General features: G+C 46.1%; 1 protein-coding gene across 6 annotated transcripts; it reads left to right on the forward strand.

Moving 5' to 3' along the window:
• Nucleotides 1–829: 829 nt before the first annotated feature.
• On the forward strand, nt 830–22,254 carry LOC110507397 (CLK4-associating serine/arginine rich protein). 6 transcript variants are annotated; one of them, XR_005039971.2, is made up of 21 exons: nt 830–990; nt 9,582–9,721; nt 9,941–10,038; nt 10,209–10,310; nt 10,507–10,586; nt 10,689–10,773; nt 10,879–11,018; nt 11,380–11,476; nt 11,653–11,731; nt 11,847–11,920; nt 12,227–12,268; nt 12,749–12,943; nt 14,974–15,282; nt 15,420–15,608; nt 18,051–18,094; nt 19,847–19,907; nt 20,010–20,068; nt 20,236–20,282; nt 20,367–20,452; nt 20,854–20,878; nt 21,547–22,254. XR_005039971.2 is itself a non-coding variant. In XM_036964870.2 (21 exons), exons 2-21 carry the CDS (start codon nt 9,623–9,625, stop codon nt 21,587–21,589), a joined length of 1,950 nt encoding a protein of 649 aa, XP_036820765.1. In that variant the 5' UTR covers nt 830–990; nt 9,582–9,622; the 3' UTR covers nt 21,590–22,254. The 6 variants fall into 6 exon arrangements, 2 of the variants coding, with proteins under 2 accessions (XP_036820765.1, XP_036820766.1); XM_036964870.2 differs by having other exon boundaries at nt 18,051–18,090; XM_036964871.2 differs by having other exon boundaries at nt 846–990; nt 14,977–15,282; nt 18,051–18,090.
• The last annotated feature ends 1,099 nt before the right edge of the window (nt 22,255–23,353 follow it).

The following is a 23,353-nucleotide window of genomic DNA, read 5'->3' on the forward strand; positions in this document are numbered from 1 at the left end:
TGGTCAGGTGGCAGCAGTGTGTAGGAGGGATATTCCTAGATGTGAGAAGTGTGCAGAAGGACATGAGACAAAGGAATGTGTAGTATCGGTGGGAAAAGTTGTGAGTGTAATCTGTAGAGGTACCCATGGTGCTGGAGATCAGAGGTGTCTGGTGAGAGAAAGGCAGGTTGAGGTTGCCAGGATCAGAGTAGTGCAGAAGGTGCCATATGCTGAGGCAGTGAAGAGAGTAGTCGAGGAAGATGGGTCCAGGGTCAGGGATCCTAAGAGGATCCATGTGAGTAGCCCGAAGCCAATAGAGAGTGATAGGAATAACATGTGCTTCAGTAAGGTGTTTTTTTTGGCATTCAAGGCCATGGTCATCAATTATACCCCAGGAATGGAACGTAAATCCCAGAGGATAGATGTTGTGATGTTAGATTACCTGTTAGATACTGCTGCAAAGTCGGATCTAGAAGCATAAGCATTTCGCCACACTCGGAATAACATCTGCTAACCATGTGTATGTGACCAATAAAATTTGATTTGATTTTGATGGCAGCTGAGGAGAAGTACTTGGGTGTGTGATATTTTACTGCAGGAAAATTGGTTAAGATGTTTTGAACAATAGTGTCCCGTCCTCCCAGGCTGCTGGCCTGGAGTAGGATCAGACAGGGCCAAAGTAGTGGAATAGTGTTGCGGTTTAAATGGGTGCAGGGTTAGCTGGTAGGGCAATTTTTTTCACAAAGTGTAATGAATTTATACTACAGAAAAGCAGGCTGATGCACAGCCAACACAGTAGATGTCGGCATGCACCTATAACATTTGTTTGCGGACCGCCATAATACCAAAGAAGAAGAAAAATAAACAACACACAATTTTGACAACATCCCGCAAAGGCAGAGTGGGCTTCCGGTCTGAAGGAGGTGTGACGGGAAGATATCGGCTGCCATCGCTCAGCCGAACAATTTGGAGAAACAATTTCAAGTGTGTGTTGGAGGTCTACAAAAACAGGTATCCTAATATGTGCCAAATAAATCAACTCAATTAATGATGGCATGTACTGTATTTATACACAATCTTTCGAGTGCATTATTCCCAACCACACATGGAGGCCATCATTGCTAGTTAGCTTAATGACTAATTAGCTAAGAAAGAGCTAAGCGGCTAGCTAGCTCACGTTATTGGGACAGCAGTCATTGCGCTTAGTAGCTAGCAAATTCAAGAAGCTAAAACGCATTTTCTGCAGACACTGTTTTAAGTCTGCAAAACAAATGTCGCCGTACTTCTCGCTCTACTAGGATAGCTAGGTTAACGTTAGCTAGCGTGCTACACTTGTCCGTTTAGTGATGAAAACGGTGTTCACCATGTTTTGGTTGTGCTACAGTGGGTTGTAGGGGCAGGTCTCAAATCAAAATAAATGTGTATTTGTCACATGTCACGTAAACAATAGGTGTAGACTAACAGGGAAATGCTTACTTACGGGAAAAATAGTAACACGAGGAAGTACACAATGAGTAACGATAACTTTGCTAAACGGGGTACAAGTACCGAGTCGATTTGCAAGGTTACGAGGTAATTGAGGTAGATATGCAAATATAGGTGGGGGTATAGTGATTAGGCAACATAATAGGTGATGAGCCGTAACAGCAGCGTATGTGATGAGTCAATGCCGAGAGTCCGGGTAGCTGTTTGGTTAACTATTTAAAGTATTTTGGCATGGGGGTAGAAGCTGTTCAGTGTCCTAATGGTTCCAGACTTCGTGCATCGTTACTGCTTGCTGTGTAGTAGTAGAGATAAACGTCTGTCTTACTTGGGTGGCTGGAGTCATTGACAATTTTCAGGGCCTTCCTTTGACACCGTGTGGTATAGAGGTCCTGAATGGCAGGAGCTCGGCCCCAGTGATGTACTGGGCCGTGTATACTACCCTCTGTAGTGCCTTGCAGTCAGATGCCAAGCAGTTGCTGTACCGAGCAGGGATGCAGGCAGTCTAGATGCTCTCAATGGTGCAGCTGTAAAACTTTGAGGATCCCATGCCAAATCTTTTCAGCCTCCTGAGGGGGAAGAGGCATTGTCGTGCCTTCTTTACTACTGTTGGTGTGTGTGGACCATGGGTCACACCATGTCATTTCAGCAAACCATGACACTCACCATCTCAAATTTTTCGGAAATTATTTCTGTTGTTAGAAACATAAGGTTAGCATTGCTGAAATTTTATTTGGTTGTAATCTACTTTGATCTTTGAGAAATTAAGCTAATTGATTGCACCCAAATTGGCCCTTTTTAATTAATAGTATTCGCACAATATTCAACAAATGTAGTACCCAACATCCGATTAAGATCAAACTTCTTCCTACCATTGAGTAAGACACGAGGAATCCCCCCCACACCCCACAACAATCCCACCCCAACAACCAGTGTATGCAGGATCAGTTCTCTATGTTTGACAAGTAGTATGGAGCTGCAGCTTGGAGTATTGCTTCTTAATCCTTTGTAATGTAGCCTATTTCCTGTGAATCTGGTGACGTTTTCCCCGTTTAGAGAAATTAGCCATTAAAGTCACTTGTATTATTTAGCATAAATTAGTGTGAAAGTACCATGTTTTGCCCACTAGATGCCGCTGTTTCTTCTACTGCCTCCACACCCTTTTATTCATTTTGCTGGTCTCTTGTGTTTATTAAATGAATCACAACATTTTCTTAGCAACTTTGTGTAGAAAACCAATAGCTTTTGCTCATGATGAAAATAAATGATGTGGTCAATTGTGTGGTAAAGCCAGTCCCATGTGAAAGCAATTCCGTTGGTCATTTTCTTAGCAACCTAATGCTTCAACCCAACTCTCCTTCAATAGACCAACAAATGGCAGCTCTCTGAGAGGGCTATCCGTTTGGTGCAATTCTCCTATGAGGACTTTTCCTACAAGCCCAGAACTTTAATGGAGAAATGGGCAAGTGACTAAAATGTTGTGACAACCTTAATAAAATAATATAATTATAAACCATTGAATTGCAGTCATATCTTTTTCGATACAATTATTACTAACGTGATAATTCCATTGAAACTAAATGGACGAAAGACTATCTTAGTGCTACGATACTTTTGGGAAACCCAGCCCAGCAAAATGGATAAAAGTAGCAGGAACAGTGGAATCTAGTGGGCATAATGTGGTACCTTCACACAGTTATGGTAAATAATACCAGCGATTTCAATGGCTAATTTCTCCAAACGGGGTAAAAAAAAGCATCAACAGATTCACAGGGAATATATTACATAGTATGAAGAAGCAATACTTCAAGCAGCAGCTCCATGCTACGTATTCAAGATGGCGCCGATAGAGATGGCAGCTTCGCTTCTAGTCCTTAGGAAACTGTGCTGTATTTTGTTTATTGAATGTATTATTTCTTACATTGTTAGCTCAGAAAACCTTAAGTGTTATTACATACAACCAGGAAGAACTATTGGATACCAGCACAACCAGGAATTCAACTATCCCAAAGTGGATCCTTTGTCTGCACATCCCAGGGCATTTGAACTGATTCCAGAGGCTGACTCAACAAAACAACACCGCCAGAGGAGAGGGTGCCGGAGCAGTCTTCTAGTGAGGCTTCGAATGCGCGCACACAACCCACCGCTGCCGAGTATATTACTCGCTATGTCTAGTCCCTAGTTAACAAAGTCAACAAAATCAGGGCAAGAGTTGCTTTCCAAAGAGATCCGGGATTGTAACATATTCTGTTTCACGAAAGCATGGCTAGCTGGGGACATGCTGTCGGAGTCCATACAGCCAACGGAATTTTCAGTGCATCGCGCCAACAGGAATAAATATCTCTCCAGTAAGAAGGGCTGTATGTTTCATGATTAACGACTCATTGCGTAATTGTAACAACATACAAGAACTCAAGTCCTTCTGTTCACCTGACCTAGAATTCTTCACAATCAAATGCTGACCGCATTATCTCCCAGAGAACTCTCCTCGGTTATCGTCACAGCCGTGTATATCCCCCCGCAAGCGGATACCAAGACGACCATCGAGGAACTTCACTCGATTCTTTGCAAACTGGAAACCATATATCCTCAGAAACCGTGGATTGATTGCAGCATTCGCGCAAAACTGAAAGCACGTACCACCACATTTAATCATGGCAAGGCGACTGGAAATATGGCCGAATACAAACAGTGTAGTTTTCCCTCCGTAAGGCAATCAAACAAGCAAAGTGTCAGTATAGAGACAAAGTGGAGTCGCAATTCAGCAGCTCAAACATGAGATGTATGTGGCAGGGTCTACAGACAATCACGGATTACAAAAAGAAATCCTGCCCCATCGCGGACAACGGCGTCTTGCTTCCAGACAAATTAAACAACTTCTTTGTGCTCTTTGATGACAATACAGTGCCACCGACTAGGCCCGCCACCAAAGACTGTGGGCTCTCCTTCTCCATTTCCGACGTGAGTAAAACATTTAAACGTGTTAACCCTCACAAGGCTGCTGGCCCAGACGGCATCCCTAGCCGCGTCCTCAAAGCATGCACAGACCAGCTGGCTGGTGTGTTTACGGACATATTCAATCAATCCCTATCCCAGTCTGCTGTCACCACATGCTTCAAGGTGGCCTCCATTGTTTCTGTTCCTTAGAAAGCTAAGGTAATTGAACTAAACGACTATCAAGAACTCAAGTCCTTCTGTTCACCTGACCTAGAATTCTTCACAATCAATTGCCGACCGTATTATCTCCCAGAGAACTCTCCTCGGTTATCGTCACAGCCGTGCACTCACTTCTGTCATCATGAAGTGCCTTGAGAGGCTAGTTAAGGATCATATCACTTCCACCCTACCTGTCACCCTAGACCCACTTCAATTTGCTTACTACCCCAATAGGTCCACAGACGATGCAATAGCAATCACACTGCACACCGCCCTATCCCATCTGGACAAGAGGAATACCTATGTAAGAATGCAGTTCATTGACTTCAGCTCAGCATTCAACACCATAGTACCATCCAAACTCATTAAGCTTGAGACCCTGGGTCTCGACCCCGCTCTGTGCAATTGGGTCCTGGACTTCCTGATGGGCCTCACCAGGTGGTGAAGGTAGCAACATCTCCACTTCACTGGTCCTCAACACTGGGGCCCCACAAGGGTGTGTGCTCAGCCCCCTCCTGTACTCCCTGTTCCCCCATGACTGCGTGGCCATGCACACCTCCAATTCAATCATCAAGTTTGCAGACGACACAATAGTGGTAAGCTTGATTACCAACAACGATGAGACAGCCAATAGTGAGGAGGTGAGGGCACTGGTGTCAGGAAAACAACCTATCACTCAATGTCAGCAAAACAAGAGATGATCGTGGACTTCAGGAAACAGAAAAGGGAGCACCCCCCTATCCACATTGATGGGACAGCAGTGGAGAAGGTGCAAAGTTTGAAGTTCCTTGGCATACACATTACAGACCAACTGAAATGGTCCACACACTCAGTTTGGTGAAGGCGCAACAGCGCCCCTCTTCAACTCAGGAGGCTGAAAAAATGTGACCAGGCGGTGACAAACCCTCACCAACTTTTACATGTGCACGATTGAGAGCATCTTGTCTGGCTGTATCACCGCCTGGTACGGTAACTGCACCGCCCTCAACCGCAAGGCTCTCCAGAGGGTGGTGCGGTCTGCACAACGCATCACCGGGGGCAATCTACCTCCCCTCCAGGACACCTACAACACCCGATGTCACAGGAAGACAAAAAAGTATATCAAGGACAATAACCACTCGAGCCACTACTTGTTCACCCTGCCAAGGTCAGTACAGGTGCATCAAAGCTGGGACAGAGAAGCTGTTTTTCAATCTCTATCTCACGGCCATCAGATTGTTAAACAGCCACCACTAGCACAGAGGCGGCTGCCTACCTACAGACTTGGTATCTTTGGCCTTGATATCATTGTCACTTTAATGTTTACATATCTCACTTGTATATAATGTATACGGTATCCTTCTATCTATTCTTTACCATCTATTACATCTTAGCTGTTCTGTCACTGCTCATCCATATATTTTATACTTATATTCTTATACATACTTATATTCTCATCGTATTCCTTTACTAGATTGTGTGTGTTAGGTTTTGTTGTAGAATTGTTAGATATTACCTATTAGATACTGCTGCACTGTCGGTTCTAAAAGCATAAGCACTTTGCTACACTCGCAATAACATCTGCTAACCATGTGTATGTGACCAATACAATTTGACTAGTCAGACATAGAGAATTGATACTGTATACTGGTTGTTGGGGTGGGATTGGTGTGGGTGGTCTGTGGCTGGCTGTTGATAATTGTTTATTCGATTCCTCATGTCTTACACATTGTTATGAAGAATTATAGTCCAAATCAGATGTTGTGTACTATATTTATTGAAGATTATATGAATCCTATAAATTAAAAGAGCCAATTTGAATGCTATCAATTAGCTTAATTTCTCAGATCAAAATATACACTGCTCAAAAAAATAAAGGGAACACTAAAATAACACATCCTAGATCCGAATGAATGAAATATTCTTAAGTACTTTTTTCTTTACATAGTTGAATGTGCTGATGACAAAATCACACACAAATTATCAATGGAAATCAAATGTATCAACCCATGGAGGTCTGGATTTGGAGTCACACTCAAAATTAAAGTGGAAAACCACACTACATCAAAGTTGGATCAGCCTGTAATGTCCTTAAAACAAGTCAAAATGAGGCTCAGTAGTGTGTGTGGCCTCCACGTGCCTGTATGACCTCCCTACAACGCCTGGGCATGCTCCTGATGAGGTGGTGGATGGTCTCCTGAGGGATCTCCTCCCAGTCTTGACTAAAGCATCCACCAACTCCTGGACAGTCTGTGGTGCAATGTGGAGCGAGACATGATGTCCCAGATGTGCTCAATTGGATTCAGGTCTGGGGAACGGGCGGGCCAGTCCATAGCATCAATGCCTTCCTCTTGCAGGAACTGCTGACACACTCCAGCCACATCAGGTCTAGCATTGTCTTGCATTAGGAGGGACCCAGGGCCAACCGCACCAGCATAAGGGGTCTGAGGATCTCATCTTGGTACCTAATGGCAGTCAGGCTACCTCTGGCAAGCACATGGAGGGCTGTGCGGCCCCCCAAATAAATGCCACCCCACACCATGACTGACTCACCGCCAAACCGGTCATGCTGGAGGATGTTGCAGGCAGCAGAACGTTCTCCACGGCTTCTCCGGACTGTCACGCCTGTCACATTTGCTCAGTGTGAACCTGCTTTCATCTGTGAAGAGCACAGGGCGCCAGTGGCGAATTTGCCAATCTTGGTGTTCTCTGGCAAATGCCAAACGTCCTGCACGGTGTTGGGCTGTAAGCACAACCCCCACCTGTGGACGTCGGGCCCTCATACCACCCTCATGAAGTCTGTTTCTGACCGTTTGAGCAGACACATTCACATTTGTGGCCTGCTGGAGGTCATTTTGCAGGGCTCTGGCAGTGCTCCTCCTGCTCCTCTTTGCACAAAGGCGGAGGTAGCGGTCCTGCTGCTGGGTTGTTGCCCTCCTACGGCCTCCTTCACGTCTCCTGATGTACTGGCCTGTCTCCTGGTAGTGCCTCCATGCTCTGGACACTATGCTGACAGACACAGCAAACCTTCTTGCCACAGCTCGCATTGATGTGCCATCCTGGATAAGCTGCACTACCTGAGCCACTTGTGTGGGTTGTAGACTCCGTCTCATGCCACCACTAGAGTGAAAGCACCGCCAGCATTCAAAAGTGACCAAAACATCAGCCAGAAAGCATAGGAACTGAGAAGTGATCTGTGGTCACCACCTGCAGAACCACTCCTTTATTGGGGATGTCTTGCTAATTGCCTATAATTTCCACCTGTTGTCTATTCCATTTGCACAACAGCATGTGAAATGTATTGTCAATCAGTGTTGCTTCCTAAGTGGACAGTTTGATTTCACAGAAGTGTGATTGACTTGGAGTTACATTGTGTTGTTTAAGTGTTCCCTTTATTTTTTTTGAGCAGTGTATTTCAACAAAATAATGTTTCAGAAACGATTTCAGAAAAATTGGAGCTGGTGGGTGTAAATCCTATTTTTTTACCTTTTTTAAAGTGGAATGTTAATTTCTTAGTGATGTGGACACCGAGGAGTTCTCGACCCACTCCACTACAGCCCCGTCGATGTGGATGGAGACTTGCTCGGTCCTCCATTTCTTGTAGTACACGATCAGCTCCTTTGTCTTGCTTATGTTGAGGGAAAGGTTGTTGTCCTGCCACCACACTGCCAGGTCACTGACCTCCCTATAAGCTTCTTATCGTCATCAGTGATCAAACTTAATGATGGTGTTGGAGTTGTGCACGGCCATGCAGTCATGGGTGAACAGGGAGTAACAGGAGGGGACCAGGCACGCACCCCTGAGGGGGCGGGACGGATGTGTTTCCTACCCTGCCAGGCCACTGAATTGAATGTTAATTTCTCTACCATAAACCGCCTTCAACATTGGACATACTGCCAAATTCTCTAAAACAATCAGCCTCACAACCGCAGACCACGTGTAACCACACCAGCCCAGGAGTTCCACATCCAGGTTCTTCACCTGCAGGATTGCCTGAGACCAGCCACCCTGACAGCTGATTAAACTGTAGGTTTGCACAAACAAATCATTTCTGCACAAACTGTCAGAGATCGTCTCAACGACGCTCATCTGTGTTCTCGTAGTCCTCACCAGGGTCTTGACCTGACTGCAGTTTGGTGTCGTAACTGACTTCAGTGGGCAAATGCTCACCTTCAGTGGTCACTGGCACGCTCTTCACGGATGAATCCCGGTTTCAACTTTACCGGGCAGATGGCAGACAGCGTGTGGTGTTGCGTGGGCGAGCGGTTTGATGTCAACTTTGAACACTGGTCCCATGGTGGGGTTATGGTATAGGCAGGCATAAGCTACGGACAACGAACACAATTGTATTTTATCAATGTCAATTTGAATCCACAGAGATACCGTGACGAGATCCTGAGGCCCATTGTCGTGCCATTCATCTACCTCGTGTTTCAGCATGATAATGCACGGCCCCATGTCGCAAGGATCTGTACACAATTCCTGGAAGCTGAAAATGTCCCAGTTCTTCCACGGCCTGCATACTCACCAGACATGTCACTCATTGAGCACGCTTGGATGCTCTGTATCGACAGCACGACACCATGTTCCAGTTCCTGACAATATCCAACAACTTCGCACAGCCAATGAAGAGGAGTGGGACAACTCACACAGGCCACAATCAACATCCTGATCAACTATGCGAAGGCGATGTGTCACGCTGCATGAGGCAAATGATGGTCACACCAGATGCTGACTTGTTTTCTGATCCACGCCCCTACCTTTAACATTTTTTTTTAAGGTATCTGTGACGAACAGATGTACATCTGTATTCCCAGTCATGTGAAATTCATAGATTATGGCCTAATGAATTTATTTCAATGGACTGGTTTCCTTATATGAACTGTAACTCCGGTATTGTTAGTTAAGTCTTTATTGTTGGATGTTGCATTTTTATATTTTAGTTCAGTGTAATATGGTATTGGTTCTGTCCTGTCTCCTCACAGCCACCGTGCCCCGCCGCGCCCCCACACCCAGCGGAGCCGTCATGTGGCAGGAGGCCCGCAAACATGAGCGCAAACTGCGCGGCATGATGGTGGACTACAAACGCCGCGGCGAGCGCCGGCGAGAGTACTACGAGAAGATTGTAAGTCGCCCCAGCGCGCTGCTTTGCTTTTCTTGTGCATAACCCCGTTACACTAATCATCAAGATCTGCACAACTTCATATCATCTGGTGTTTCAGTGCTGGGCTGTAACGAAAGCCTTTTGCGCCCTGTAGCTCTCCAGGATCAGGGTTGGTGATTACTGAATGAAGATTCCCCATGCTCTGGTGTTCTCCCTTTCACCCTTTCCTCTCCTCTACAGAAAAAGGACCCGGCTCAGTTCCTTCAGGTTCACGGCCGGGCCTATAAGATCCATCTGGACTCGGCCGTGGCGCTCGCCGCAGAAAGCCCCATCAACATGTGAGAAGAGAAACACGCATACAACAACACATGACATGCATATGCATACGCGCCACCATGTCTTGCTTTTACATATGCAAACGCATGATATAATACACAAACGTTCTTTCTGCACGCCGTCGCACCACCTGAGAACACTAATCGGTATGTTATGTTCTCTGTTGCTGCAGGATGCCCTGGCAGGGAGACGCCAACAACATGATTGACAGGTTTGACGTGAGGGCACACCTGGACTTCATACTCACCTACACCCCTCCGCTCCTCAGCACAGCGTAAGTGTGACTGAGCTCTCTCCTTCAGACTTCCTACCTTATTACACCACCAGTATGGTGTGTTCACTGATGTGTATTATTACACACACAGGTTGATTTGTTGTGGTTTGATGAAATGTGATATGAAAGGTCAAATGTGTTTTGTGGGACCACTGTTTTTCGCGAAACATATTGAAGTGTTGCGTTTGGGTTGCAGCACCCCAGAACAGGAGTCGGAGGAGAGGAAGTGCAACTATGAGCGTTACAGAGGCCTAGTGCAGAATGACTTTGCCAGCAGTGAGTATCCGCCGGTGTTGGTAATGCCATGTCTCTTGTGCCTCCCTCCCAGTGGGTATGTTGTTTTTCTGTATTCTCTAACCTCCCGCTGTCCCTCTGCAGTCTCTGAGGAGCAGTGTTTGTACCAGATCCAAATGGACGAGCTCTATGGTGGCCTGCAGAGGCCAAATGAGGATGAGAAGAAAAAGTTAGTCCTATCCCATCTTTTCACATTCTATATGGTTTCTAGAAGTATGCACTAATTTACAGATTGTTTGTGTTGATTATTAATAAGCCCCTCCCTTTTGTTTAGGCTTGCGAAAGAGAAGGCTACCATTGGCTACACGTACGAGGACAGCACTGTTACGGAGCCTGGAGAGGAGGAAGAGAAAGGGGAGGAGGATGACTCTGAGAACAGCGAATCGGAGGAGGACGAGGGCATCCCAGACATTGGTGAGTCCCAATACCTTCTCACTCAAGCAAGTATGAGTTGTCGGGTTGGATGGACATGGGGCTTATTCGACTTTGCAGCCTGCTGCCGACGGACTGATCTACAAATGGCCTTGCATCAAAAAAAATGATCAATTATTATTTGTAGTTCAGCCACAATTTACCCATAATGCAGCATGTTGACTGCAATGATGAACAAGCCAGTGTTGCCAGGTCGCAGTTGTAAATGAGAACTTGTTCTCAACTAGCTTACCTGGTTAAATAAAGGTGAAATAACATTTTAAAAGCCCAGTAAATGGCAATGTATGTGGAATGTGATTATGTATTATTTTCTCATACCACTGTCGTGTGCGTGTGTTTTCAGACGTGGAGGTGGACGTTGACGAGCTCAACACGGAGCAGGAGTTGGATCTGAACAAGATGGCCAACCCATATGGAATGGCAGAGGGAGATTTTGTCAGGTCAGTCTGCCTGCTTCCATTGTGTTTTGCAAAAAAAATTATGTGTTGACATTGCATTATCGCTGGAGTCAATGGAAATGGCTATGTTTCTATTAAATGACCAGTTGCTTTCATTGTGTCTTTTTAGCAAAGGTTAAAACAGTCAAATGTATGTTAACTGGCCGACTGTTTGACAGGATGCTGAGGAAAGACAAGGATGAGGTGGAGGCCATTAAACACGCCAAGGCTCTGGAGGCAGAGAAGGCCATGTACTCGGTAAGAAATAATCAGTGTGTGTGTCCCCGGTGTGTTGCTGTCGTGTTAATGATTGTTGGTAGGCCTATGCTTTCCCCTTATCATGTCACTGAGGGTGTTTGTGTGTGACCCTCAGGGCCGTCGCTCTCGCAGACAGAGGAGGGAGTTCAGAGAGAAGAGACTGAAGGGCAGACAGATCAGCCCACCCAGGTAAACAGCAGTTGATACCAGGGTTTGGGGTCCAGCGTCGTCCGGGTTAGGGCCGGGGTAGGCCGTCATTGTAAATAAGAATTTGTTCTTAAATGACTTGCCTAGTTAAATAAAAAATATGAAAATTGATTTACTTTGTGAATTTACTAGAATGAAATGGAATTGACCCCCAACCCTGATTTTAGAAAAAAGAAAAATGTATACCATACGAGGTAACTCACTTCATCCACTACCAATGTGTAGCACACACATGGTGCGAGACACACTCACACCTCTTTAAACCCTTTCTCTGTGTATGATCTCCAGCTATGCCAGGAGAGACAGCCCAACCTACGATCCCTACAAACGGTGAGTGGGAGGCCAACCATTTGACTTTCTAAGTTTTTCACTTTTAAACGTCCATCTAATACTATATTTTGACAAGGAAAGTCATCCTTTTGATCAGTGCTAACAACTCATGATGAACTGCTTGCTCGTGAGGCTGAGGTAAACTTTTAATCAGTAGAGATGGCACTGATGATTCTCCCCTCTGGCAGCGTGACAGGTAGCTTAGCGTTTAGAGCTAGTTCAAATACCTGAGCCGACTAGGTAGAAATCTGCCCTTGATGCGAAGGGCATCGTACTACGAAACTTTCTGTATTTTTAAAAGTTCTATATGTTAACTTGATTGCTGTCACACCAGTGGACTAATTAAACAAGTGGGATATGCAAAAAAAGAAATTTCCATTTTACACCACACACTTGTACAGTTTACATGATTGTACATGTGTGAAACAGGACAAATATAAGCACCCCTATTTGATTTGACCTCCTTCCTCTCCCCCTCAGGCCCCAGTCGGAGTCCAGTTCGGAGTCACGGTCCCGCTCCCGTTCCCCAGGCCCAGAGAAGATCACATTCATCACCAGCTTTGGAGGCAGTGACGAGGAGGCTGCCGCGGCAACCCAAGCTCCACCCCCTGTCCACTCCGGCCACACTCCCGCCAACTTGCTGCAACACCCCGCAGGTCATAGCAGGGGCTCCCGGTCGGTAGCTTTCCCCTTCTGCTTTCCATTGGTTGTTTACTCCTGTCAGTCATGTTGCTGTTCAGTGACTACAGCTGTAGAGATTTGGGCTATAGAGATTTGGTAGGTGAAGTGGAGCTCAGATTTAGGTTAGTTTGTTTGACTTGAATAGCTTACAATTCAAGTAGTGTGACATTTTAGAGATGCGTGTTAGTTTGTGCGTCCCAAACAGCAACTTCTGCATGTTATTCTGTGTTATGGTAAATCAATGAGATCACATACAGTACCAGTCAAAGGTTTGGACACACCTAATCATTGCATATTTTTTTTCCCTTCTACGTTGCAGAATGATAGTGAAGGCATCAAAACTATGAAATTAACACGATTTGAATCATGTAGTAACCAAAAAAGTGTTAAATTAATCCAAATATATTTTCTATTCTTCAAAGTAGCCGCCCTTTGCTTTGATGAGAGATTTGCACACAGAAGATGGCCCTATTTGGTAAAAAGTCAAGTCCATATTATGGCAAGAACAGCTCAAATAAGCAAAGAGAAACGACAGTCCATCATGACTTTAAGTCATGAAGGTAAGTCAATGCGGAACATTTCAAGAACTTTGAAAGTTTCTCCAAGTGCTGTCGCAAAAACAATCAAGCGCTATGATGAAACTGTCTCTCATGAGGACCACCACAGGAAAGGAAGACCCAGAGTTACCTCTGCTACAGGGGATAAGTTCATTAGAGTTACCAGCCTCAGAAATTGCAGCCCAAATAAATGCTTCACAGAGTTCAAGTAACAGACACATCTCAACATCAACTGTTCAGAGGAGACTGTGTGAATCAGGCCTTCATGGTCGAATTGCTGCAAAGAAACCACTACTAAAGGACACCAATAAGAAGAAGAGACTTGCTTGGGCCAAGAAACACGAGCAATGGACATTAGACCGGTGGAAACCTGTCCTTTGGTCTGATGAGTCTAAATTTGAGGTTTTTGGTTTTAACCGCGGTGTCTTTGTGAGATGCAGAGTAGGTAAACGGATGATCTCCGCATGTGTGGTTCCCACCGTCAAGCATGTAGGAGGAGGAAGTGTGATGGTGTGGGGGTTGCTTTGCTGGTGATACTGTCTGTGATATATTTAGAATTCAAGCCACACTTAACCAGGATGGCTACCACAGCATTCTGCAGTGATACGCCATCCCATCTGGTTTGCGCTTAGCAGGACTATCATTTGTTTTTCAACAGGACAATGACCCAAAACACACCTCCAGGCTCTGTAAGGGCTATTTGACCAAGAAGGAAAGTGATGGAGTGCTGCATCAGATGACCTGACCTCAACCCATATGTGGGAAGTCCAAGACTTTTGGAAAAGCATTCCTCATGTAGCTGGTTGAGATTGTCAAGAGTGTGCAACGCGGTCATCAAGGCAAAGGGTGGCTACTTTGAAGAGTCTCAAATATAAAATATATTTTGATTTGTTGAACACTTAACAAAAAACAATATTTTTTTAACCACATGATTCCTATGTGTTCATAATGTTGATGTCTTCACTGTTATTCTACAATGTAGAAAATAGTACAAATAAAGAAAAAGCCTTTAACTGGTACTTTAACTGGTACCAGTCCAACCTTTAACTGGTACCAGTCCAACCTTTAACTGGTACCAGTCCAACCTTTAACTGGTACCAGTCCATCCTTTAACTGGTACCAGTCCATCCTTTAACTGGTACTGTAGCTCTTAACATTTAAAGCTGCCCTATACACCTTAGTACCACTCTCTTAAAGGCACCATGAGGTAAGGGAACATGTATATGGCATGTACGCCATCTGTCTGTTCGGTATGGTTCACAAAGTAGCAGACGGTCCTGAGCTCTACCTGTGTGTGGTTACATGATGATGATGATATGACCAAAAACAATGTACGGTACTGTAGTATTACTAGCAGCCTAACAAGAAATGAAGTAGATCAAAACAAATACAAACTGAGTCAAAGCAGGCAGGATTAGAGCAGCTCGTGGGTTGTCGCTAAACACATCTGTGTGTCTCTCTGTTCAGCAGACGCCGCTCTTCCTCCAGCCCTTCCTCCTCTTCCTCCCACTCTTCCACTCATCGCTCCTCCTCTCGTTCCTCCTCTCACTCACGCCGCGACAGACGCCACGGAGGAGGGAGGGATGGACGACATTCCCGGTCGAGGCGGCGCTCCGACTCACGGTCCCGGGGCAGAGGAGCCAACGGAGGAGGGGGGTCACGGAGGAGATACGACCGGACACAGTCACGCTCCAATGACCGGGACAGGGAGCGAGAACGGGACAGAGACAGAGACAGGGACGTGGGTCGTCGCTTCGCAGCACGCAGACGCACACGGTAAGGCAGCCCAGACAACCATAAGACTTTTCTAAACTCAGTAAATCATAAACTCAATGTCTCTTTTTTTGTACACTAAAATAAACTGGTGGGCTGTTCGATGTTGTGCTGATCACATCCTTCTGTTCTCCTTCCAGGTCCAGCTCTAACTCTCGGCAGGGGGACCGTGCCAGGCCCGGGGGGGGTAGACGGACTTCAGGAGGGCATCGGAGGGGGGTCAGCAGCAGCCCTAGCCCCTCCCAGTCCCCCCAGCCCAGCTGCTCCCCCTCCCCCTCACACAGAGGAGGCCCGCCCTCTGCCACTGCTCTCTGTGACAAGTTGAGAAAGTGAGTCCACTGACACCTGTACGCTCACAGACACGCACGCATCAACACACTAGAGGTCTTTCACGGGTTCAAAAAGTTGAACCCATTCCGAAATAGACCTGCGGCTTTCCCACCCGGACCCGATATGCAGAAATACAATTTGATAATGCAAGAGAGGGGTGCCGCTCTAGAAGGGGTCAATGAACAGCATTCTCATATAGGTGTTCCTTTTGTCCAGGTGGGAAAGGGCAGTGTGGAGTGCGATTGAGATTGCTTCATCTGTGGATCTGTTGGGGCGGTATGTGAATTGGACTGTGTCTAGGGTACCCGGGAGGTTGATGTGAGCCATGACCAGCCTTTCAATGCACTTCATGGCCACCGCCTTGAGTGCTACGGGGTGGTAATCATTTAGGCAGGTTACCTTCACTTCCTTGGGCACAGGGACTATGATGGTCTGCTTGAAACATGTAGGTATTACAGACTCAGTCAGGGAGAGGTTGAAAATGTCAGTGAAGACACTTGCCAGTTGGTCCGCGCATGCTTTGAGTACACGTCCTGGTAATCCATCTGGCCCCGCGGCTTTGTGAATGTTGACCTGTTTAAAGGTTTTGTTCACATCGGCTACCGAGAGTGTTGTCACAGTCATCCAGAACAGCAGGTACTCTCATGCATGCTTCAGTGTTGCTTGCCTCGTAGGGAGCGTAAAAGGCATTTAGCTTGTCTGGTAGCCTTGCGTCACTGGGCAGCTCACGTATGGGTTTCCCTTTGTAGTCCATAAGTTATCAAGCCCTGCCACATCCAACGAGCGTCGGAGCCGGTGTAGTAGGATTCAATCTTAATCCTGTATTGACTCTTTGCTTGTTTGATGGTTCGTCTGAAGGCATAGCGGGATTTATTACAGGAGTCCGGATTAGTGCCCCACTCCTTGAAAGTGGCAGCTCTAGCCTTTAGCTCGATGCGGATGTTGCCTGTAATCCATTGCTTCTGGTTGGGATATGTACGTACGGTCACTTTGGGGACGACATCGTCGATGCACTTATTGATGAAGCCGATGACTGAGGTGGTTTATTCCTCAATGCCATTGGATGAATCCCAGAACATACTCCAGTCTGTGCTAGCACAACAGTCCTGTGGCATCCGCGTCGTCTGACCACTTCCGTATTGAGCGAGTCACTGGTACTTCCTGCTTTAGTTTTTGCTTGTAAGCAGGAATTAGGAGGGTAGAATTATGGTCAGATTTGCCTAATGGAGAGTGGGGGAGTGTGTTTGTGTGTGGAGTAAAGGTGGTACAGAGTTTTATTTTATTTAAAAAAATATTCTCTGGTTGCACATGTGACATGCTGGTAAAACTGATTTGTTTGCCTGCATTAACGTCTCCGACCACTAGGAGCGCCGCTTCTGGATGAGCATTTTCTTGTTTGCTTATGGCCTTATACAGTTCATTGAGTGTGGTCTTAGTGTCAGCATCTGTCTGTGGTGGTAAATAGACAGCTACGAATAATATAGATGAGAACTCTCTTGGTAGATAGTGTGGTCTACAGTTTATCATAAGGTACTCTGCCATAGCTAGATTATTCATCATTCAATATGATTACAAATCAAATGTTATTTGTCACATGCTTTGTAAACAACAGGTATAGACTAACAGTGCAATGCTTCCTTTACGTCGTACCTGTCTTGACTGCATCAAACAGGGATACGCTAGTTAAGTTAGCTAGCTTCCTAGACTAATTGAGGCCGCGTGCGCTTTCTCGTCCTGCACAGTTACAAATAGCAGCAACTCCATTCAGATTATTAAGTAGCAGCCTACCTGTTGACTCTTGGTCGTTGTAGCCGACCCTTCTCCTTTAACTTTTAATTCCATCGTTTTAATTCCATCTTTCATTGATTAGATATCGCCTCACTTTTGCCCCACACGGAGGCTATATGACTGTAGCCTATTGCCGCTTTGATGTCTTATGATTGGCCTACGACAAGCTGTACGTGCCACTCTCGTGAAAAGCAAGCGCAGCAACATAAATTCTACAACTTCTCTCTCTACTGCAGCAGTTGCGTTCAGATCTGTACGGGTCCTTCCAGACAAGTCCGTTAAGATTACACGTACCTGATACCAGTGACAATCAGATCCAACCCAGACCCGTGATATTTAGTATTCTGGATCCGGACCCGCTCAGGTCCCGGATTGGGTCTCTGGTAATCGGGTACAGGTAGATCCGTGAAGACCTCTAAAACACACACCCAGATTCACAAATATGTACATACACACACAGCCTCCACCCTCATGTGCAGTTTAAAACTAACAGCAAATAGGTAGCTAATATTTTCCCTAGTCTGTCCTACAGAAGGAGCTCTCTGATGAGAAATGGTGACATTATCAGCCCTAATTTTCTCCTTCCCTCTCTCTTTTTCCCCCTTTCTCTCTCTCTCTCTCCCTCTCCTCTCTCTTTCTTTCTCTCCCTCCAGGCCTGATACTCCGGGTGGTAAAGAGACAGGAGCTGCCAAAGTCAGTAAGAATTTGATCTAGCTGGGTTTGTTGCTAAAGTCTACGCCTCCCTCACCCCTGACAGGCTGAGCTGGTTGTCCATCAGGCTGGGGATCCCCCCCCCCCCCAGAATGCCACTGTGCACACAGAGAATGGAAATCATATGAAATGTCTTTTGACTGCCTCTCTCTGTGGAGCTTCCATTGTAACTGGTGACCTTACCTCCCCCTGAATGCAGTATAGAGTTAAACCCTTCTCTATTCAGTTTAGAGTGTGGTTGCAGGGTTATCCTACCTCGAAAGGGCAGAACCTACATCGCAGAGTGGAGTATGACAGAGACTTTATCTGACACTTCTTTCCCCTCCTTATCCCTAAATGGACTTGTGTTCCCAGCATCCTTTCTGTCACTTATGTATCTGTCTGTTTTATGGATGTTGCTGTATTCTGCGGCTCTTACTGCGCTATGGAGGGTGTTGCGGTCAGACCAGAGAGAGAGAGAGAGAGAGAGTGTGTATGTGAGAGAGCAGAGGTGTGCCCCCCTAAATCTCAATGAGACGTTTCACTCTACAGGTCGACAACCCGTTGTAAAGCTAGTGCCCTAAGACTGAGGGGAAAGCACTGACATGTCATTGTCAGAGGCTCTTAAATGGCTTCTTTTCCTTGTCTCCTTTCCTTGTCTCCTCTCTTCCATCACCACTGATCTGAAAGGACTGGGTAAGTGAAAGCAAAGTAGTAGTAAAGGAAGCCATATAAGAGTAAAGGGGGGAGAGAGTAGTCTAGAGTCTGGGTGCGTTCCAATAGTCTTAAGTGGCTTCCTCTCCTCGTCTCCATTCTTTCATCTGCGCTGACGGTAAAATAACTAGATAAGTGAAGGCAACGTACTGGTAGGCATACTCTATATTTATTTAAAATCGCCTATGTTTCAGATCAGCCTAAGTGAAGGCGACTCAGGGGAGGAGGCCATTTAAGGCTGTTAAGCACACCCCTGCTATGTAGTGAGGTCGGAGCTCTCAGGTGCACGCAGCTGACGTGGACAGCAGAGCAGTGGGGGGGGGGGGGGGGGGCTGGGCTTGTCTGAGCAGGCAGGAGAAATACACCACCACGCCTCTCCACCCAGGGCTTAACAGCACACATTGTTACCTGCTGCGTTCCCTTTAGAGACACGACAGTAGTCTTTGATATGAACCGCTCCAGTACAGGGGATTCACGGGGAAAGGAATACATCCGGGTTGCTGAATCGAAAGCGAGCGTTAGAGGGAAGGGTAAATGAATTCGGTAGGCATTTTGGCCTGTAATGTGTGCTTGTCTATCCACGAGCTGAATTCCTACCTGGCCAGGGAGTGTAAGCAGGGAATGTGCAGGGGAGCGGAGGGCTGCTGGCGCTACTTGTGGCCAACATTTGCCAGACTGTTCTGTTCTTTTCCCCCCCCCCAACTCTCTTACCCTTAGCTGTCCTCGCAACATTCACATGTTATATACATGGAAATGCATAAGGCATGTAATACTTAAGAGTCCAGTTCCATGTAATGTGATCCTGTCCTGCTACTGGGTACAACAGCTGCGGGCCACGGAGTTCGGGCCTCCTCGCCGCACGTAGCCGGATCTACCAGTCCAGCAGAAAACAGGACAGGAGATGACAAACGGCTCACGTTATTTACGACTCTATACCCCCACCTGACCAACCGTGTCCCCTTAATTCCACACACACACACACACACACACACCCTGCGCTCCTGCCCTGTGAGTGTGTGTGCTGATGCGCGCCTGTCTCTTACAGCCCAAGATGACCCCGCAGGAGAAGCTGAAGATACGCATGCAGAAGGCCCTCAACAGGCAGTGTGAGTAGACAGACTGGACTCTGTTTGGTCAGTTACAACTCCTTGATGCTGTGTTTGTATGTACATATTCATCCTTCCTCTGCTCTTCTGTTTCTCCCTCAGCCAAGGCGGATAAGAAAGCAGCCCAGGCGAAAGTCACTCAGCAGGAAAATAAGCGAGCGGTGCGTGTGGTATTGTGTTTGTGAACTGCTAGCCAGCCCCCCCCCCCCCCCCCCCAATTATAGCATAATGTATGAAGTTTCTTGAAACAGACCGTTTACCCCTAAGACAGTCCTTTGATATATATGTTGTTGTCTGCCATTGGCCCTCATGGCTGTTGACTTTACAGGAGCGCGAGGGAGAGCTCAGAGCCATGGCACGCAAGATCCGCATGAAGTAAGACTGTGTGTGTGTGTGTGTGTGTGATGCTGCATTGTGGTGCCGTATGACTCTGGTTAAACGGTGGTGTGTGTGTTCCAGGGAGCGTGAGCGTCGGGAGAAAGAGAGGGACGAGTGGGAGAGACAGTACGGACGACAAAGCCACTCGCCCTCCCCATCTAAATATGGTGAGTTCAGTGAGTCACCCCTTACTGTTATATCATTGTTAAATCCATGACGGGAAGTGTTCAATTGCACACTTTGGGGGAAAAGGGTGTCGAATCGGGACGCAGCCCATAACCCTGTGATAGTGGCTCAGTACTAGTTGTCAAGACAAATCAAATTTGATTTGTCACATGCGCCGAATACAACAGGGCAACAGTAGACCTTACTGTGAAATGCTCACTTACGAGCCATTTCCCAACAGCGCAGAGTTAAAAGGTAAGAAAATACGCCCCCAAAATGTTTTGGGCACTATGGCACAGTCGCTCAGTACTAATTGTGACAGTGTTATTATTGAACTTTCTGGCAGGCTGTTGTGTTGGTGGTCATTCCTTCACCAGTGTCTGTCCTCTTGTCTGTCCCTCAGGTCGCGACCACAGCTCATCCAGAAGGTATGTGAAAAACCACAAGAGTCTCTCCTCTTGAGGAAGGATGTTGCCTCTCACGCACTTTTATCTCAGTAGCACATCGTACTGTCCCTCTGCGTTCTGTCACAACTCTTTCTCGCCCTGCGATGGGGAAGTGTAAGATCACTGAAGTCCCTATACAGTTTAGAGTGATTTAACACGATGTTGAGCACATGAATATATTTTCCCTTTCTGTAACGCTCATGATCTCCAGTGTTCTATCTGTGACTCACAGGACAGACATACTCTCTTTGTTCCTTTCTCTCTCTCCTCCTCTCTCTCCCTTTCACACACTCCTATTCAAATGTGTTCTCTCTCCCTCACACGCACCCACATTCAAACTCTTTTGTCCCAATCAAAAACATGCATACTCTCACAGAAGGCTGTCAGTGCTAATGTTAGGCCCCCTCGTCCCTAGTCCTCCCTGGGGAGTGTGTGGCCTGCCAGGCCGGCTGTGGTATTGGGGAGTGGGGACAAACTGAACCCGGAGTCTCAGTACATCAGAAACAGATGAGGCTTAACACTGTCAGTCTCAATACTCTACAGCAGTGCTGCACTTAGACCATGTGTGCTCGACAGAAATATGGAAGTTTTAGTTAAATTTTTAAAAAGCACTGTGTCACCTGAGACTCACTCTTTTCTCGGGTTTCCAGGAGGTCCCGTTCCCGGTCGAGGAGTCCATATTACCGATACTAAACATACCGTTGGGACTCACCAACCCCCACACCCCTCCTCACCCTCTCCTCTGCCTACTCTTCCAGTGAAGAGATGAGAGAAGTGGGGGACCATGTCCTGAATGGAAGAGTGGTAGAGAGAGACTGAATTAGAGAGGTGGAGATGGAGAGAGGAAAATGGAGGAACTGAATTGGAGGCCGGAGTTTGCTATGAGTGACGGATTTTGTACGTTATTGCTGACAGCTTGACACATTTCAGTATCTCAGTAATTCTGCATACATATTCTCTCCTTTATGATGGCCTTAAGTTGCTTTTTCTCTTCTATCTCTGAGCGCTCTTTCCCCCGTCCCTTCCATCTCTCTCTGAGAAGGGGGTGTTGGCATCACTGTCTTATCACAGGAATAGGATGTAAAAGAATCGGATTGAAATTTGACCTTCATCTGTGTACATAATTTTCTTTGATTTCAAATGAGTGAACATTTAATGAAATCCTGAGGGGTTGTAATAGCCCCGTGTGTGAGTATGAAAAATAATTTGTATGCCATGCCCCCCCAACTGCTCACCCTGTGAATTGAGACATGATTGTACTCTTCTGAGGTAACAGATGAAGTCTTTTTTTTGTTTGTTTTTAGTCCAACTATGATAAGATGTCAAACTGGGAAGTCCAAATAAAACGCACAAAAGTATCTGATGTAGTAGGTCTATTGGTTTGGTGTGTCTTTACTTGGAACGTTATCTCTCATACATGCATTATAAAGGTGCCCAAGGCATAACTTCACTATTGAGGCTTTGTTGAGACAAGAAGCAAAGTGTCTTGTCCAACACTTGATTAAAGTTGTTTGGGCTTGGTTATATTAAAGTCAGTAAGTTTGGTTATTGTATGTAAGATTCAGTACTGTTTAGCATGTACAATTAATTATACAGTGTATAATGCATTTTTTAAAACTGTTGTGCTTTAGCCTACTGGTAAGATCAATTCACTAAGTGATGAGTGTGAATGCTTGACATCTTATGTCGGCATTTAAGTATTACCCTACTTCTAAGGTGAAGTTCTTTAAACATTCCATTTGAATGGCTACTTTTAGCCACCAGGTGGCGCTAAATAGCTAGTTTCGTCAAATAACCTACGTTTAACACACATTTTGTCCGCATGTGTTACATTGTCAAGCGTGCTGGTTACGTTGTAGCTATTCATTTACAATGTTTAACACAATACTTCTTAGCTATATTGTCTCCTAACCTGTCTGAATCATTTTCCAAACAAGATAGGCTAGAGCCTAGGCTACTTAGTTTGTCTTTGTAAAAGTTTACGGTCAGGCCTATGGGTTTTCCCCGCCACTGTATTTTATGTCCCGTCTGGTGAGTAACGAAAGGAGAAACTAACAGACCGTTTACTTTGGTTTCGAAACTAGCCGGACAGCAAAACACCTGTCTTCAGCTGCCTTGATAAAGCCACTTCCGCCTCACCCACATCCTCAGCAAGTAGCTATAACCAGTTGGCTGCATAGAGGCTAGGGGTGCAAGGAGGAAGTGGCTGTGCAGCTGTAAAATCCTATTGTTGCCTCCCCACCATCCCATGTATTCTGCAAAGCGCATTTCTATATCCTCGCATAAAGTAGTTCCTGAAATAAAACAGGCCACTAATATTGATTGCTTATAGAAGCCAAACCAGCCTAGACTATGATGACACCACTGCAGGAGGACTGTGTGTGTGTGAGAGAGAGTGTGTGTATCATGTTTTTGGTGTTTACTATCCTTGTGGGGAACAGAAGTCCTCACAAGGAT

Source organism: Oncorhynchus mykiss, chromosome 27 (assembly GCF_057628025.1).
Source record: "Oncorhynchus mykiss isolate SJ-2025 chromosome 27, ASM5762802v1, whole genome shotgun sequence".
Lineage (NCBI taxonomy): Eukaryota > Metazoa > Chordata > Actinopteri > Salmoniformes > Salmonidae > Oncorhynchus > Oncorhynchus mykiss.